This window comes from Archocentrus centrarchus, chromosome 23 (genome assembly GCF_007364275.1).
Source record: "Archocentrus centrarchus isolate MPI-CPG fArcCen1 chromosome 23, fArcCen1, whole genome shotgun sequence".
Lineage (NCBI taxonomy): Eukaryota > Metazoa > Chordata > Actinopteri > Cichliformes > Cichlidae > Archocentrus > Archocentrus centrarchus.
Genome location: NC_044368.1, coordinates 2,264,539 through 2,279,703, shown reverse-complemented (window position 1 = coordinate 2,279,703; position 15,165 = coordinate 2,264,539). Strand labels below are relative to the sequence as shown.

Sequence of the window (15,165 nt, the reverse complement as noted above, 5' to 3'; positions counted from 1 at the left end):
TCCTCAGCCCATCAGGTCAGCTGAAGTTGCGGTTCATGTGCCCCTTTGGCTTTTTCACACCAATGCTTGCACGAAAAAAGTGTGTCTGTGCAGGGATATGCACATTTATTGCATGCATTTTTATTGAGATTACTGTTATTATTATTGTTATAAATGATGGAAGTAGCCACGATGTCATCTCATTAAAAAGGCTCCAAAAGGTGCCGACAACACAAAACCAGCAGTGAGGGCCGCTGACTCAAATTAGTAAATGCAAAGTCACGAGTCACAGTCAAAGAGGTCGTGCCCCTACCCTTAAACTTTAATAAAATCCAAATAGGTTTGTACAGTTGTTTGCAGGGGAAACTATCCAGAGACAAATGCATCCTATTTCTGCTGCAAAGTTGGACATTTCAACATGGGAGTCGGTGGAGGATGGCTCCAAAAGTGAAGCAAGATTCTGTGAGGTGAGAAGCTAATGTTTTTTATCGATTATGTTTCTCAGTAAAAGCAAACTGAGATGAAATGAAGACCACTAAGCATTTTATTGTAGGACGGTTTCATGATAGTTCGGCCTGTCATGTGTTTAATTTTCACACATTTTGAAAGTCACTGAAAGATGTGCAAACATTTACATGCACACAAGTTTGCACAGAGGCACAAAAGCTCCGTATAGTTTCGTAACATGAGGTTTTCTGCAACCCTGGAAGCACTCATGCACATCAAACACACAGATTTCCACTTAATTAGAGTAAACTGGTCTTCCTTTGACCAGGGGGCCCCCTCAATCTGTGCATGCATTCAGAGAATGGAAGTGAACAGAAACCTGACCAGGGAGTCTCCTGTGTGTGCATGTTTAGCAGCAGTAGAGTTAGTTTTAGAGGAAAAGTCATGTTGATGCTGCTGTTTCTGGTTCTGCTGCAGAACCACAGCCCACAGACCACAAGGATACAGACAGCTGTATATATAGACCTTCAGGTCAACAGAGAGTATCAGTGAGTAGACAAGACACTGTCGCACTTTATCAGCCTTCATCTGAGAAGACGCGTTTTGATTTTTTACGGTAGTTTGATCTGAATTTTCTGGTAGATTATGTCTTTGTGCAGCGTTTCAGTGTACGTGCTGGTCTTACTGGGAGCCGTGCTGGTTTCTGGGGCTCCTCGCCAGTATGTCTCCAGGACACTGACAGACATGCAGGACCTCATCGCAAATGAACTGGTAAGTTTATCTGTGGTGTCCCCCAAGGCTCGATTTTAGATCCTCAGTTGTTTTACATCTAGCTTCACGTTCGCTTGCGATATTTTAAGCAATAGCGCTAAATTTAAATTTAAATTTCGAAACTTGTTTCTTTAAACTTAGATGAAACTTAGAAGAGAAGTAATTTGTGATGATTTTCAGCTGTGCGCCCACAAATTAAATGTCGTAGGGTTTCAGCGAGGGCTCCTCCTGATCTCAGATTTGAATTGGATTAAAATTATGGTGGTAAATTTTCATTTACATATTTTCAGTATAAACTGATGACCTTATTTTTGAACCACTTACATTACTGTTAACGCAGAGCTTTGTTAAAGTGCTGTTACATTGCTGAGCTGATTTGGAATAATATATTTATAAAGGTACTCTCACAAACAGTCGTGGTGACTTAATGGTGACTGCGATGAAATTTGACACACTTCTCAAACGTTTTTCTTTTTTTTGTAGAGATGAACTGAAACCAGTTCATCTGCTTGTGGTTAGTTCTGATTTCCACCCTGTTTCAAAGAGAAAGAGGCAATATGTACAACTGCTTATTAAAAAATTCTTGCATTGTGCAGTCATAGGATACTTTAAGTCTTCTTTTAGTTTTCTGCAGATGAAACCAAACTATAATATCCCTGTAACATCCCTGAGGCTGGGCTTTACATATATGTCTGTTTCACCAATGCTTATTTTATTTCTCCAAGTCTTTCTAAATGTCTTTTTTTCATAAGTAATCAAATGCTTGGACTGCCATTCTCTTTGTCAGATTTAAAAATAAAGTTAAAAAATAAAATAAAACCACGACACTTAGAACTTTATACAAGCTGTTGACACGCCGACTGGAAGAGCCTGAACCTCCAGTCAGTGGATGAGCGGTGGCTTCATTACAGATTTAATAAATTCTGTTTTTGTGTGTTTTAGGGGCTGAAGCAGCCAGAGGTCGGCAACACTGAACTCTTCAGTTTTGTCAACAGCATCAACACCTCCTGCGAGGTAGACACAAACAATTCATGCACTCCTGATCTTTAAGTTCACTATTTCTTTCTGCTACTTTCTAAATTTTACTTCCCGGTAATAACTGCATAATCAGATTTAATGAATTATATCTTTTAAGTAAATTGTAGGCTATACTGGGTTGGTGTTTAGAGAGAAATGTGTTTACATTCATATATGCAAGACCTTTTTGTTCAATTATGCCAGTTCCAGAGTCCAAAAACCCACTTGTTCCATAATTTCTACCATTCATAAATAATAAAAAAGGATCTAAGGACATTTTCAGTAAAACAAAGCTCACTGCCATAGCTTCACCAAACACTATTTTGTTTATTTTCCCTACAAAAATCTCCAGATTTTTACACTGGTCATCGAAGCCACACCCGCATTGCCTCTGTGTCCCATCAGTGCAGCCTGGCCCCTAGTTTGAGGACCACCGAGTTATTCTGAGATGCTGGCTTAAGCAGCCAAGACAAATCAAGGACCAAGAAAATTAAACGGGACCCAGAGTCGGGCCTTGTCATCAAGTATGGCTGATGACAGGAAACCTTTCAGTTTTTTAGGCTGGTTCACACAGTAATGTGGAAATTTGATTAAGTTTGATAGTGAAGAGGTTAGCCAGGACTAAACTGGCCACCCGAGCGACAGAACCCAAAAGCTGTGCTGCGTTTGCCCCGGGAGAAAATGTTTGACTAATAAAGGCGGACCACAGGAAAAGCTTAAAGAAAATGTTGCAGGATATTTGGGGGCTGTTGACTCTTTACTGGGGGGATAAACAGCCTCTTTTTTCTGGTATTATGGTCAGGTGTCACAGTTTGTTACAAAGTGAATCTGTTCCTTGTTGTTGGGAATAAACAGACCAATCTATGAACAAACTCAATACTGGTCTAAAAACCGTTCCTCTCCTCTACAGAAAAAAAATGACATGGAGCTGATGATTACCACTCTGGGTGTCTACAAACACATCTTCTCCAGCATCATGAAACATAGCGGCAGCCATCAACACCACGGAAACCCCGTGGCCTCTGTGGGTCTGCTGGACCAGGTGTCTGATTCCAAGCGGTCTGACATTGAATCGGCTCTTCAGACCCTCCAGCAAAAGATGGGAATGCTGAATGACCGCCTGAGCCGCCTGAACCGCCACAAAGAGGACATACTCGGCAAGCTGAAACAAATAAAGGTAACAGGCTTCTGATTTTTGCTTCCATTCATGCAACACTGAATGATTGACTGGATTTCTGGACCAGTCACTCAGTTAGCTTTACTCATTTTAAAGCCCTGAAGACGAGCGTTCCATACATTTGTGCTGAGTTATGCTTTATTATCTTTTATATGTTTATTTAATGTGAAATCACAACACCAGTCATTTTAAGGCACTTTATCTTGTGAACTAAAGGTTTATGAGCACCTATTTGGCGATGGTGGGGACAAAGAACTCCATTCTGACAGGACAAACTCAATAGACTCAGGGAGGGGGGTATATGCCAGGATCGGTGTTAGCTGTGAAGGACCAAAACCACCAAAGTCAGAACTAAATAAATAAATACACAAGTGATAATAAATAAACAAGAAAAATTCCATTAAATATACAAAAAACTTTTTTAAAATAATGTTGGTCATTAATAAAATGTGAATAAATTCATGTTTTGCATTACATTTTTACATATAATATGAATAAAAACTAAATAAATAAAAAATTACATCAAAATAGTAAAGGACCAAATTAAAAAAAGAAAATAAATGTACAGGAAAATATGATATATGATTTAAATTAATTTATCATTTAAAATAATTTATGCCCACAATTATTTTCAAGATAATTTTTGATACATTCAACGGCCTATTTTTTTTTAACTGAATCATCTATTTATTTATTATTTAATTTAGAAATTGGCAGCTTCAGTCCTTCATATCAGTGAAAATACAGTGTGCACAAAATTTTGTGCAATCAGCAGTAAGTTTGTAAGGTCAAACCTCGGCTGGTTGCATTTTTAAAGCACCTACAGTATCTGTTGGCTCTGCCAGCCCAGAAGAATGATTAAAACTGAAACTAAATCTGGGTCGAAGCAGGTGCAGGTTGAAGGTCACACAGTCCTCTGCTGGTGTTTCAGTGCACGTCGAGCAAAAACCAAACTAGTGCAGTGATGAAGCAACAGGGAGTATTTAATCAGCAACAAAACACACACACACACACACACACACACACACATACAGTAGTGTTGATCCTGCTGCCACATAAACACACCAGTGGGTTGTTCCGGGACTAAAAATAGCCCCTGCTGATTAGGTAATTCCAGGCTTTTAGAAAGTCCGCCTTTCTGCAGCATCTTTAACTCTTTTTAAACTTCATGTCAGAGGGAACGGGTGGATTGATTTGAAGTTGACAAACTGTGAGTTTTGGCTTCCTTTGACTTATTCTGGGGAAAGGTAATTTTGTTACACGAATCTACGCCACGGATATTAAACAGTTACTAAATGAGGAAATGCTGACACGTTGTTGCAGAGAGTACACCCACTCGAAAGAAAGAAAGAAAGGGACTAATATAGAAAGAGATTAAACTTCTGCAGAAAAGAAACTGAAGTGATCTTTCAGTTAAAGGTTAATGGATTCAATTATAGATGAAACTTCAGATGTAGTTGATGACGTCGTCACATGGTTGTTGGCAATGAAGCAGATATCAGGACACTGAGCTCATTTGAATTTACTATTTTATTAACTTTGGGGTTTGTGAGGAGTTTAGCCTCCATTTAATGAAACCTTAACATTGTGGTTAATTCTAAAGTTTCTCCTGTAAATATCAGCGAACTGTGCCTCTTGGCTTCAACTTGTTGGATGAAATGCATGCAGATAAATGAACTACTTAACCTGTTTATATGTCTGAAAACAACATGCTAACAGAGTTAGCTTTATGATGACTGGTGCAGACAGAGCTCACACAGGTCACAGCTTTAAAGGAAGAAGAAACCATTGCCTGAGATTTTTCATGTGGACGGGATGAAGCACATCTAATGCACAACTTCATTTGGGCAATTGAATTTTCCATCCGTTGATATAAATGAATGTGTAAGACTTTCATATTTGCAGTAACTATAGAGGCTGGCACCCAGGCACCCACAGACCTGTGCATGTGCCAGAAACAGGTTAATTTATTGGAACTGTATCTGATATTACTTAAATAATGACTTTGATATGATCGGTGGAGGAGGCTTCGAAACTCCACCTACATGCAGTCTGTCTGAAATTAACTGGAAGCGGTGTCTGTATCTGCAGGTTGATGACCTGATGGATCAGAAGAGAGCTCTGGCTGAGTACCTGGGGGTCTTCCAGGCGGCTTCTGTGATTGCCCACGGCGGCTGTTGATCCCACACTCAGCCCTTCAGCTGAATAATAACCAATAATTTGGACTTAAAGTCCTTAGCTTGAATTTTAGGTTTAGAGATGTTTGTTTATTTTTGTTTATATATGCTAAGTTTTTATTTATAGCTTAGTTAAGCTGGCTCAGGTTTCTTGTTCACTTCCACTTTTACAATTACTCTTATTTATTTTCTTAATTAAGGCCACACAGTACCTCAATCCACTGCTCCACTTAACTGAGTTATATTTATTTTGGTAGTAAATTAACGTGTGCTATTTATGATTTATTTATCTTATTTATTTTTTTAAATGTCATTTTATAATTGCATTGTATTTGTTTAAATAAAAGCAGAATTTAGCATCAACTAAAGGTTTCTTTTTTGGTCTTTTTTAAAATCTCTTTGCGTGGTAAGAATCTCTGTAGACACGATTCGTATGAATTCATTATCAGGTTTCACACAGGCTGAAAGCTGTTGGTTTTGATTGTAATCTGAAACGCTGAATAATAACGATGATGACAAAATGCTGTGAACGTCTGCAGAAACTGCTTCAGCTGGTTCAGCCTTTCAGATGATGAAGCTGGTGTTTGTTTCCACAGCATGATCAGCACATATCTTGCAGAAAATCACTATTATGACTGCTTAATATCCACCAGATCACTGCTAACCCATCTACTGTTAGGGCTAGGGGAAAGGCTCAAGGTCACATAAAAAATCTTTGACCAAAAAAAATTTAACACTACAACTTTTAACATCCAGTTTCTGGAAAATTGCCAAATGATGACAAACAAAACCGAACCAAATCAACCCTAACTCTGGACGCTTGCAAAAGTTAAGAGGTTAAGATAGAGTCTGAACTACTGAAGGAAATACTGAATTCTGTCTGTTTTATCTGGTCCATAGTTGGGTCTTATTTTTGATAAACTCCAGAAAACTTTAATTCAGTAACAGTTTTCTGGAGTTTAAGGCCACTGGTTGTTGTGATTTAGTGCTATATAAATAAAATTTAACTGAATTTAATTTCTCTAGCCTGAACAACTGAACAAGAAACAACTGTTTCCTGTCAGCAGCTATGTTTGGAGTTCCTCAGGGCTCAATTTTGGGTCCTCTTTAATTTTCTTTGTACTTGATGCATTGTGTAATTTTGCTATAACTAAGTTCAGCACCATAATGCTGCAGTGCTTAGCTTTTTTTTTTCACTAAAAATCCACTTACATGCTTGAGTGAGAGAGTGTGAAGTAGAGTATTCTTGGAATCCAAAGTGGGGGCACGTTCACAAAAAATTACATTAATCTCTACAACATAAACTTTTCCAAATCTAGCACAGAAATTGGTTCCTCTTTTTCTTTTGGCTGCTCCCTTTAGTGCTTGCCATGGTGGGTCATCTGCCTCCATCTCCCCCTATCCCAGCATCCTCCTCTGTCACATCAACCCTCTGCATGTCCTCCTTCACTGCATCCATGAACCTCCTCTGTGGTCTTCCTCTTTTCCTCCTGCCTGGCAGCTCCATCTTCAGCATCCTTTGTCCAGTATATCCACTCTCCCTCCTCTGCACATACCCAGGCCCTCTCAGCTTGAGCTGTCCCTCTGATGGACTAATTTCTAATCTTCTCCATCTTGGACACTCCCAATGAAGATCTAAACATCTTCAGCTCTGCCACCTCCAGCTCAGCCTCCTGTATTTTTGTCAGTGCCACCATCTCCAAACCATCCATCATAGCAGGTCTCATGATTTAACCTGTGATTTAACCTGTGATTTAAGCTGCCGTTATGTTTTAATCACCATGTGGTCGTGTCCCGGTGTTTTAGATGCGGTGCCGGCCGATAGAAACAAATCAAATTTGGGGATTTTTTTTTTTCCTTCCTGGGTCCTTGCTCTTTGTCGTGGTCAGTTTTTTTTTAGGTGCAGACAGATTTGTCCCACTAGCTTTTCCACATCTTTGTACATTAACTCACATCCATTCTGATAGTTTCAGCGATCTCTGTCCAGGATTTGAGTCACATTTGTGAATCCTTATGTTGTTGCTATGATTGTTATTCCTTATATAGAGACAATGTTTTTATTCTTTCACTGATAAATTCACAAGCTGCAGTGAAGAAGTAGTCGGACATGCACAGGAGGAATCGATGGTGCTGAACAGGACAATCACAGGACATGTAGTTACATTATTAATTATGCATCTGCGTTGGTCATACCAGAAATCCCCTCTGAACCCTACGCAATAATCACAATCCCTGTGGGCTGTGTTGACCTGACGTGTGGTTACATTTCTTGAGATGTCAGGTTACATCGTAGGTTATGGCGTAGGGTTTCAGTATAAATTCCTGGTCACTCTCAAACATCATTATTGGCATCCTCTCTGAAATTACATCAGTGTTGGGTTTTTGTCCTCATGCGGAGTCTTTGAGGACGTTCATGATATAATAATATTAGGTCACGACTGATGCTAGGGAGGAGCAGCTCACTGAGGCACTCACAGATGGGTTTTTGCAGAAAATGCAGAGCGTGCTCAAATACTCAAAACAGGCCTTCCAGTGACCTAAAAATAGCATCCGTACTTGAAGTGGTCCAAACGTAACAGAAGAAGGACCTGAACTGGAAAATCTTTAAATACACTCAAAAGATGAGTCTGCATCCACTCAGTATTTCTGAGACAGTAGTGAAACAAGTGGAATGAATTCAGTGGAGGAAAGCCCAAACTCTGCACGGCGATGGAAATAAGTTTCCCCGTGCAGGATCACTTCAGTGTGCACACGTTAACGTGGAGCCGGAGCTCTCAAACCGGATCCAGTTGAGTAACTTAACAGAAAAATGTGTTAAAGTGAGAAGATTATGTAATATGTGTGAGACTCGTCTGAATAGCAGGTTTCAGTTTATTAGTGACACATGAAAATGTGGGCGTATAAGGACATAACTGATACTATAAAAAGGTCCCATTCATGCTATTTATTTAAAAATATTAAGAGATAATTTTTCTTTTCTTCTCACAATAGTTACTGTTTTGACTGTCAGGAATCAGTGTAGGATCAATTATTTCTTCATTGGAGCTAAAAAAATGTGCAGACACGCATTTACACCAGGATGTCTGCATACTTTTGGTTATTCAGATGTCAGTGTGGGACTTTATACATGTTACTGTTTCTGCAGCTTCATATTAAAACATGAAAACAAACAAATGCTCTCACTTTTGAAGAAAAGAGACAGATCAATAAAAAGGGAATAACAGATAAGACAGGAAGAAAACTGCAAACAGGAATTGAGATTTTAGAAGGGGAGAAAGAAAGTCTCTGATTTTCTGAGTGGAAATGCAATTGTATGTTTCCTGTGACATCTCTTTGACATCACTGTGTTCTCCAGCTCTGAACCAATCACATAGAGGGAATTTCCCCCACACAATGATGTCATAAAGAGTCACAGGAAGGATCAGTGGTTAAACTCTGAGCAAAACCATTCACACCTTCCTGCACACTAATATCAAATATATAATTTACAAACCTCAGCTGAGCCAGCCACAGATTTTCACACCTGTGAGGAAAATCTCCAGAGTCAAGTGAATCAAATGAAATGACAGATGATTCATGAGTTAATTAAGGACAGCAGTTAATTAAAGACTGGAAGTGACCATTAATGCAGCATTAGTTACTTTACATTAGTTCGTCATCAGCTCGATCTCAAATGTACGGACTTGTGGCCATGTACATAAAATTAATATTTTTCACTTTCTTTTTTTTTTTTTTAATTATTATTGTTTAAAAAAAAAATGAAATTCCACTTTCAAAGGCTGAAAAAAAACCACATTATGAGGCAGTGACGGCATTTCATCATGTTTCTCAGTTGAAAAAAGTAAAAACTGGAAATGATGACTTATTTTTCTTAAGAAAAAATATTTGGTTAGGTTTAGGCAATGACGGTACCTATTTACTGTAGGTTTGAGTCATATTTATCTCATAGACTCCAATTTGTTCATGTAAATGTGGAGTCTTCTTCACACACTAAGGTTAATTATGGAGTTCCACAGGGTTCTGTGCTAGGACCAATTTTATTTACATTATACATGCTTCCCTTAGGCAGTATTATTAGAAAGCATTACATCAGTTTTCATTGTTATGCAGATGATACTCAGCTTTATCTATCAATGAAGCCAGATGACGCACATCAATTAGTTAAACTGCAGGAATGTCTTAAAGACATTAAGGCCTGGATGACCTCTAATTTCCTGCTTCTAAATTCAGATCAAACTGAAGTTCTTGTACTCGGCCCCACAAATCTTAGAAACATGGTGTCTAACCAGATACTTACTCTGGATGGCATTACTTTGGCCTCCAGTAACACTGTGAGAAATCTTGGAGTCATTTTTGACCAGGATATGTCCTTCAATGCACATATTAAACAAATATGTAGGACCGCTTTTTTGCATTTGCACAATATTTGTAAAATTAGAAACATCCTTTCTCAGAGTGATGCTGAAAAGCTAATTCATGCATTTATTACTTCTAGGCTGGATTATTGTAATTCATTATTATCAAGCTGTCCTAAAAGCTCCCTGAAAAGCCTTCAGCTGATCCAAAATGCTGCAGCTAGAGTACTGACAGGGACTAGAAAGAGAGAGCAGATTTCTCCCATATTGGCTTCTCTTCATTGGCTCCCTGTTAAATCTAGAATAGAATTTAAAATTCTTCTCCTCACATACAAGGTCTTGAACAATCAGGTCCCATCTTATCTCAAAGACCTCATGGTACCATATCACCCCAACAGAGCACTTCGCTCTCAGACTGCTGGCTTACTTGTGGTTCCTAGGATACTTAAGAGTAGAATGGGAGGCAGAGCCTTCAGCTTTCAGGCGCCTCTTCTGTGGAACCAGCTCCCAGCTTGGATTCAGGAGACAGACACCCTCTCTATTTTTAAGATTAGGCTTAAAACTTTCCTTTATGATCAAGCTTATAGTTAGGGCTGGATCAGGTGACCCTGAACCATCCCTTAGTTATGCTGCTATAGGCCTAGGCTGCTGGGGGGTTCCCATGATGCACTGAGTGTTTCTCCTTCATTCACCTCTTTTTACTTTGTTTATACTCCACTCTGCATTTAATCATTAGTTATTATTAATCTGTGTCTCTCTTCCACAGTGTGTCTTTTGTCCCGTCTCTCTCCCCTCAGCCCCTCACAGCAGATGACTGCCCCTCCCTGAGCCTGGTTCTGCTGAAGGTTCTACTGTTGCCAAGTGTTTGCTCATAGGGGCCATCCCATTGGGTCTGTACCTTACAATATAAAGTACCTTGAGGTGACTGTTGTTGTGACTGTTGTTTGAGATGAATTAATAAATAATTCATCGCAAAGTGACTGCTAGCAACCAGTCCTGGAATACTCACTTTTCCCCAGCTGGGGTGGCTGTAGCTCAGGAGGTAGAGCAGGTCACCTACTGATCGGAAGGTCAGCGGTTTGATTCCTGGCTACTCCATGTATCCTTGTATGCAAGATTCCTTGGGCAAGATATTTAGCCCCAAGTTGCTCTCTGATGCAACCATTGGTGTGTGAATGTTAGATAATAAAAAGCACTTAGCTTAGTTAATCATGGAAGTGCTGGTGTGAATGGGGTAAATATGTTGTATAAGACAGAGTAGAAAAGTGCTATATAAGAACTAGTCCATTTACCTAGCAACCTATGGTTGTGTGTGATTAATTAGTTTGAAAGCAATGCTGATGATGCAGACCAACAAGTAAATTCCTTTTTGGTGACTATTTCATGTTTTGTGTTGGGTGGTTTTCACTCATACTCACTGATACATCACTGAGCTTCACTCAGACTTTCCTCCCCACTCAGGACGCACAAATCACATTGTGAATCATCTCGTGCTGTCGGGGATCTTCAATCTTACTGGACATTTTTCTTTATATTTTATTGAATTTGTTCTTAAGGACAGACAAATAAAAATCACGGGCATAAAGAAAAATGTTAGGATGCTACCACAAACAAATGATAAAAAAGAAGAAATATGCATCTATTCAGCAACAGCTTCAATATGAAGTTGTAATGATGCTGTTTTTCCAGCTGCTGTCCCTAAATACTGATATTCATTAGTGAAGTCAGTAAAATCACCACCTGTTGATGCATTTTATTGTGAAATAAAAAAAAGGCTTACTTCTGTTTCCTGTTTAGCTGAAGAATTCAAACATAACACCAGTAGGAAATTTTCATTCATCTTCTGCCAGCCCTCAAAAATATAGAATGAGTGAAATATTCAGATGTATGATTTATGGTTGTGTAATGTATCAAGTAATAACTGTGTAATGCACCCCCCCACCCCCTCAATTTCAACAACACATCATTGATGATATGCTTAGAAACCTTCAGGCATCTACAAGATATTTCAAATAAATGAGTAAAGGTGTGAAAACAGCATCTGTGTGCTTAAACCTTTAGAGGAAAAAGTGTAGCTTTCTTTGGAGTGAATTGCTACCATTTTTGGTGTCATGGTGTCATGGGTGATGTGTAAAGGGGCTACCCCCAAACCCAACCCCAGAGATGGGACTTTTCTTGCAAGAGAAAAGGTGACAATGGCTGAAGAAAAAAAAGGGTCCAGGTTTCTCCAGAGTTTAGAAATTCTGAATCATCTTTGTGTCAAATTGAAGTGGATAGAGAGAAAATTCAGCCTGTGTTCTCACTTTCAGACCACTCCACATACAGCCTCACATACAAACATAATATTCACACATGGCCCTGACCACTCATACTAGCCTGGACGAAGCTTTTCTTTATTCAGGGGAAAATCGCAAACTGTACATAAAAGATGGCCTTAGCAATCATATCATTAAACCACAGAGTTTTGTGAACCACAGTTTTGACTCCTTGGGTTTGACATTTCAGCTGCTGCTGTCCCTTTTCTTTTCTGATGAAGGCACAAAAGACAATATTTGGAAGATGGTGTGGTCCAAGCACATGTCAGCTAATGCTGCATTAGCCAGCTAACTTGTGTATTTTTAATTGGTTGTGTTATTAAATGGGGTGCTAATTTTCACAAGCAAAAAACAGGCAGAAAACTAAATTAAATTTGATCAAGACAAAACAGCACCTTCTGTCACAGTCCCTAAAAATACACTTTATGTGTTAAATGGCGAGTTTTAAAATAAATTATGTTCTTGCACAGCTGTTAAGAAAAAAAATAGATCTAGAGATCAAAATTATTTCCTGTAGTGGGCCGTAAACATTTTATTTCATTGTTTTAGTTTGACACTTTTGACATTGGAGTTTATGGAGCCTAGTGTTTACACAAGGCTGTCAACAAAAGTTATGTTAAAATGTTCAACTTTGCAGCAGGCGGCTGTAGCTGCTAGATGTCTGTGTTAGTCTGTGTTTGTGCTGTTGGAGCCTTTTGGTGCATTTTAATGCAATTATCTGACCAATAATATGGCTGCCCTGTTGTTAATTGTACTCATAGACCATCCAAGAGGTCTGTGCTCAAATCTTGCTGAGTCTAGGATTTTAGAAAGCTGTCACTTGGCTCTAATTAGTGGGTATCTGTGTCTGTACAGGTTATAAATGCAATATACTAACCAAGATAACTTAAATCTCTACCACTGTGTCCAAACATAGCTATAAAAAAACAATATATTCCTTTCTAAAATGCTGGGCACCAGTGGGTGACACAGCAGTGGCTATATCCATCTTTTATTTAAGTTGACGGTGATTGACTCACTTTTGGAGCAGCTCCAGGTGGCTATTCAAGGCACTGCCCTTTTTGGCAGTTGGATATTAAATATAATACAAAAAAAAATTTAAATAAAAAAAAAAAAAGCTGAGAGTACCAAATCTAATCAAAGAAGTTTCTTTTATCATTGTTATCTTGGCTGCTGGGAGCTCAGGTTTGGCATGCATGTCAGATGTTCTTCAGAAGGAAAGCAGGACATTTTTCACCAACATTACCTGCAGATGTCGTGGTCCAGGGTCCGGGGTCCGGGGTCCGTTGGACCATGTTGGTTTTTGTTTTGGCTTTATTTGTCTGTTCTGGGGTTTTTCTTTTGTTGTGGGGTTTGATTATTTTTGATTTTCTAGTTCCTTGTGTTTCCTAGTGTTCAGTGTCAGGTTTGCGTCTCTGTTCCCTTGAGTCACTTCCTGTTTTATTTTGACAGTCTCGTGTTCCCTGTGCTTTGTGTTTAGTTTTGCTTCCCCTCTGTCATTAGGTTCATTTGGTTCACCTGTCGTTCCCTGCTGTTTCCACTTGCCCTAATTTCCTTGTGTGTATTTAAGCCCTCAGTTGTCCTCTGTTCACTGTTGTGGTGTTGTCATTGTTGCCCTCAGTGTTCCCCTCTTAGCTGTGTGTGGTCCAGTTTAGTACTTTGGGTTTTTTTTCCTTCTCCCAGGCTTTGTGAGTGTTTTTTGCCCTGGTTGAGATTTTAGGTTTTTTTGGGTTTAATGTTTTTTCATAAAGCAGTTTAAGTTTAGTTCTGTCTCTTGTGTCCTGCAATTGGGTCCACCCCTTCCCAGCACACAGCCCCCGCCATGACAACAGAAGTCTTCAGTCTAAGATCACACCTTCAGTATTTTTTATTCCTTGTTTGCTTTAGTACCTTACTTCCTGTGTCATGAACAATGTCCTCTTCCTGAAATAGTGCAGCTAAAAAGGTTTCAATGACACTTTAATAGAAATGATCCCATGAACCCATTAGCATGTCTACTGACTTAGTCACTGGGTTGTTTCCAGCAGAGCCAGATGACATGTGGCCAAAGACTTTCTGCTCAGTGCCCTGATTATCAATACAGACTCATTCTAACTAAATGAAATGCTAAAACCCTGTCACACAGTAGTTGATGGTTCCAGATTCTGCTTCACCAAATGGAACCTGGAAACCAGGAAGTTTTCCTACAGATCCTCCAATCAGCCACAGCAGATGACCCCCCCTCCCTGAGCCTGGTTCTGCTGGAGGTTCCTTCCTGTTAAAAGGGAGTTTTTCCTTCCCACTGTCACCAGGTTCTTGCATACAGGAGATTGTCTGGTTGTTGGGGTTCTCTTTAATATTGTAGGGTCTTTACCTTACAGTGCTCCATGCAGTCCTTTAGGGTAAAGCCTGGGACTGCTAAACCAATGCACTTGATTAAGTGGTCATCAGAAAGTGTGAGCTCCTCTATAAAAGCAGAGGTTTGCTGGAGGAAAGACATCAGCAGTCTTACAGAAGCAGTTGTTGGGAATGGTTATAAGGCAATTCCAAGCAATTTGAAGTCCATCATTCTACAGCGAGAAATATTATTCACAAGGCAGCTGTCAATCTTCCCAGGACTGGACATCTTAGAAAATTCACCCCCAAAATCAGACTTTGCAAATTGCAAAAACCCAGAGTTCCCTCTCAGACTCACCCATGAACTCCTCTGTATACCAAAGTATCCTAGAGTCAAATCTGAGACCATCTGCCCCACAGCTAAAGCTTGGACCAAACTGGGTCAGTGACAATGATCCCAAAGCACAGCAGCAAATCTCCAAGAGAATGGCTGCAAAAGAAACAAATCAAGGTGCTGCAACGGCCCACAATGATGTGAAAGACCGATAAAGTCACCCAGGAAAGCATTCCTTCAAGTTATTGCTGCTAAAGATGGTCTCTGCAAGCTGCTG

At 39.5% G+C, this 15,165-nt stretch overlaps 1 protein-coding gene across 1 annotated transcript; it reads left to right on the top strand.

Annotated features, from left to right (window-relative positions):
* The first annotated feature begins 870 nt into the window (after window positions 1-870).
* LOC115773787 (uncharacterized) lies at window positions 871-5,572 on the top strand. The gene is made up of 5 exons (XM_030720706.1): window positions 871-974; window positions 1,086-1,197; window positions 2,140-2,211; window positions 3,125-3,391; window positions 5,483-5,572. Exons 1-5 carry the CDS (start codon window positions 871-873, stop codon window positions 5,570-5,572), a joined length of 645 nt encoding a protein of 214 aa, XP_030576566.1.
* Window positions 5,573-15,165: the final 9,593 nt, after the last annotated feature.

Bases quoted from the DNA above. Each gene is read 5' to 3' on its own strand.
- LOC115773787 (XM_030720706.1), top strand. From the start codon at position 871: ATGTTGATGCTGCTGTTTCTGGTTCTGCTGCAGAACCACAGCCCACAG. The intron at 2,212-3,124 runs GTAGACACAAAC...TCTCCTCTACAG, and splicing joins GCATCAACACCTCCTGCGAG to AAAAAAAATGACATGGAGCT. The intron at 3,392-5,482 runs GTAACAGGCTTC...CTGTATCTGCAG, and splicing joins GCAAGCTGAAACAAATAAAG to GTTGATGACCTGATGGATCA.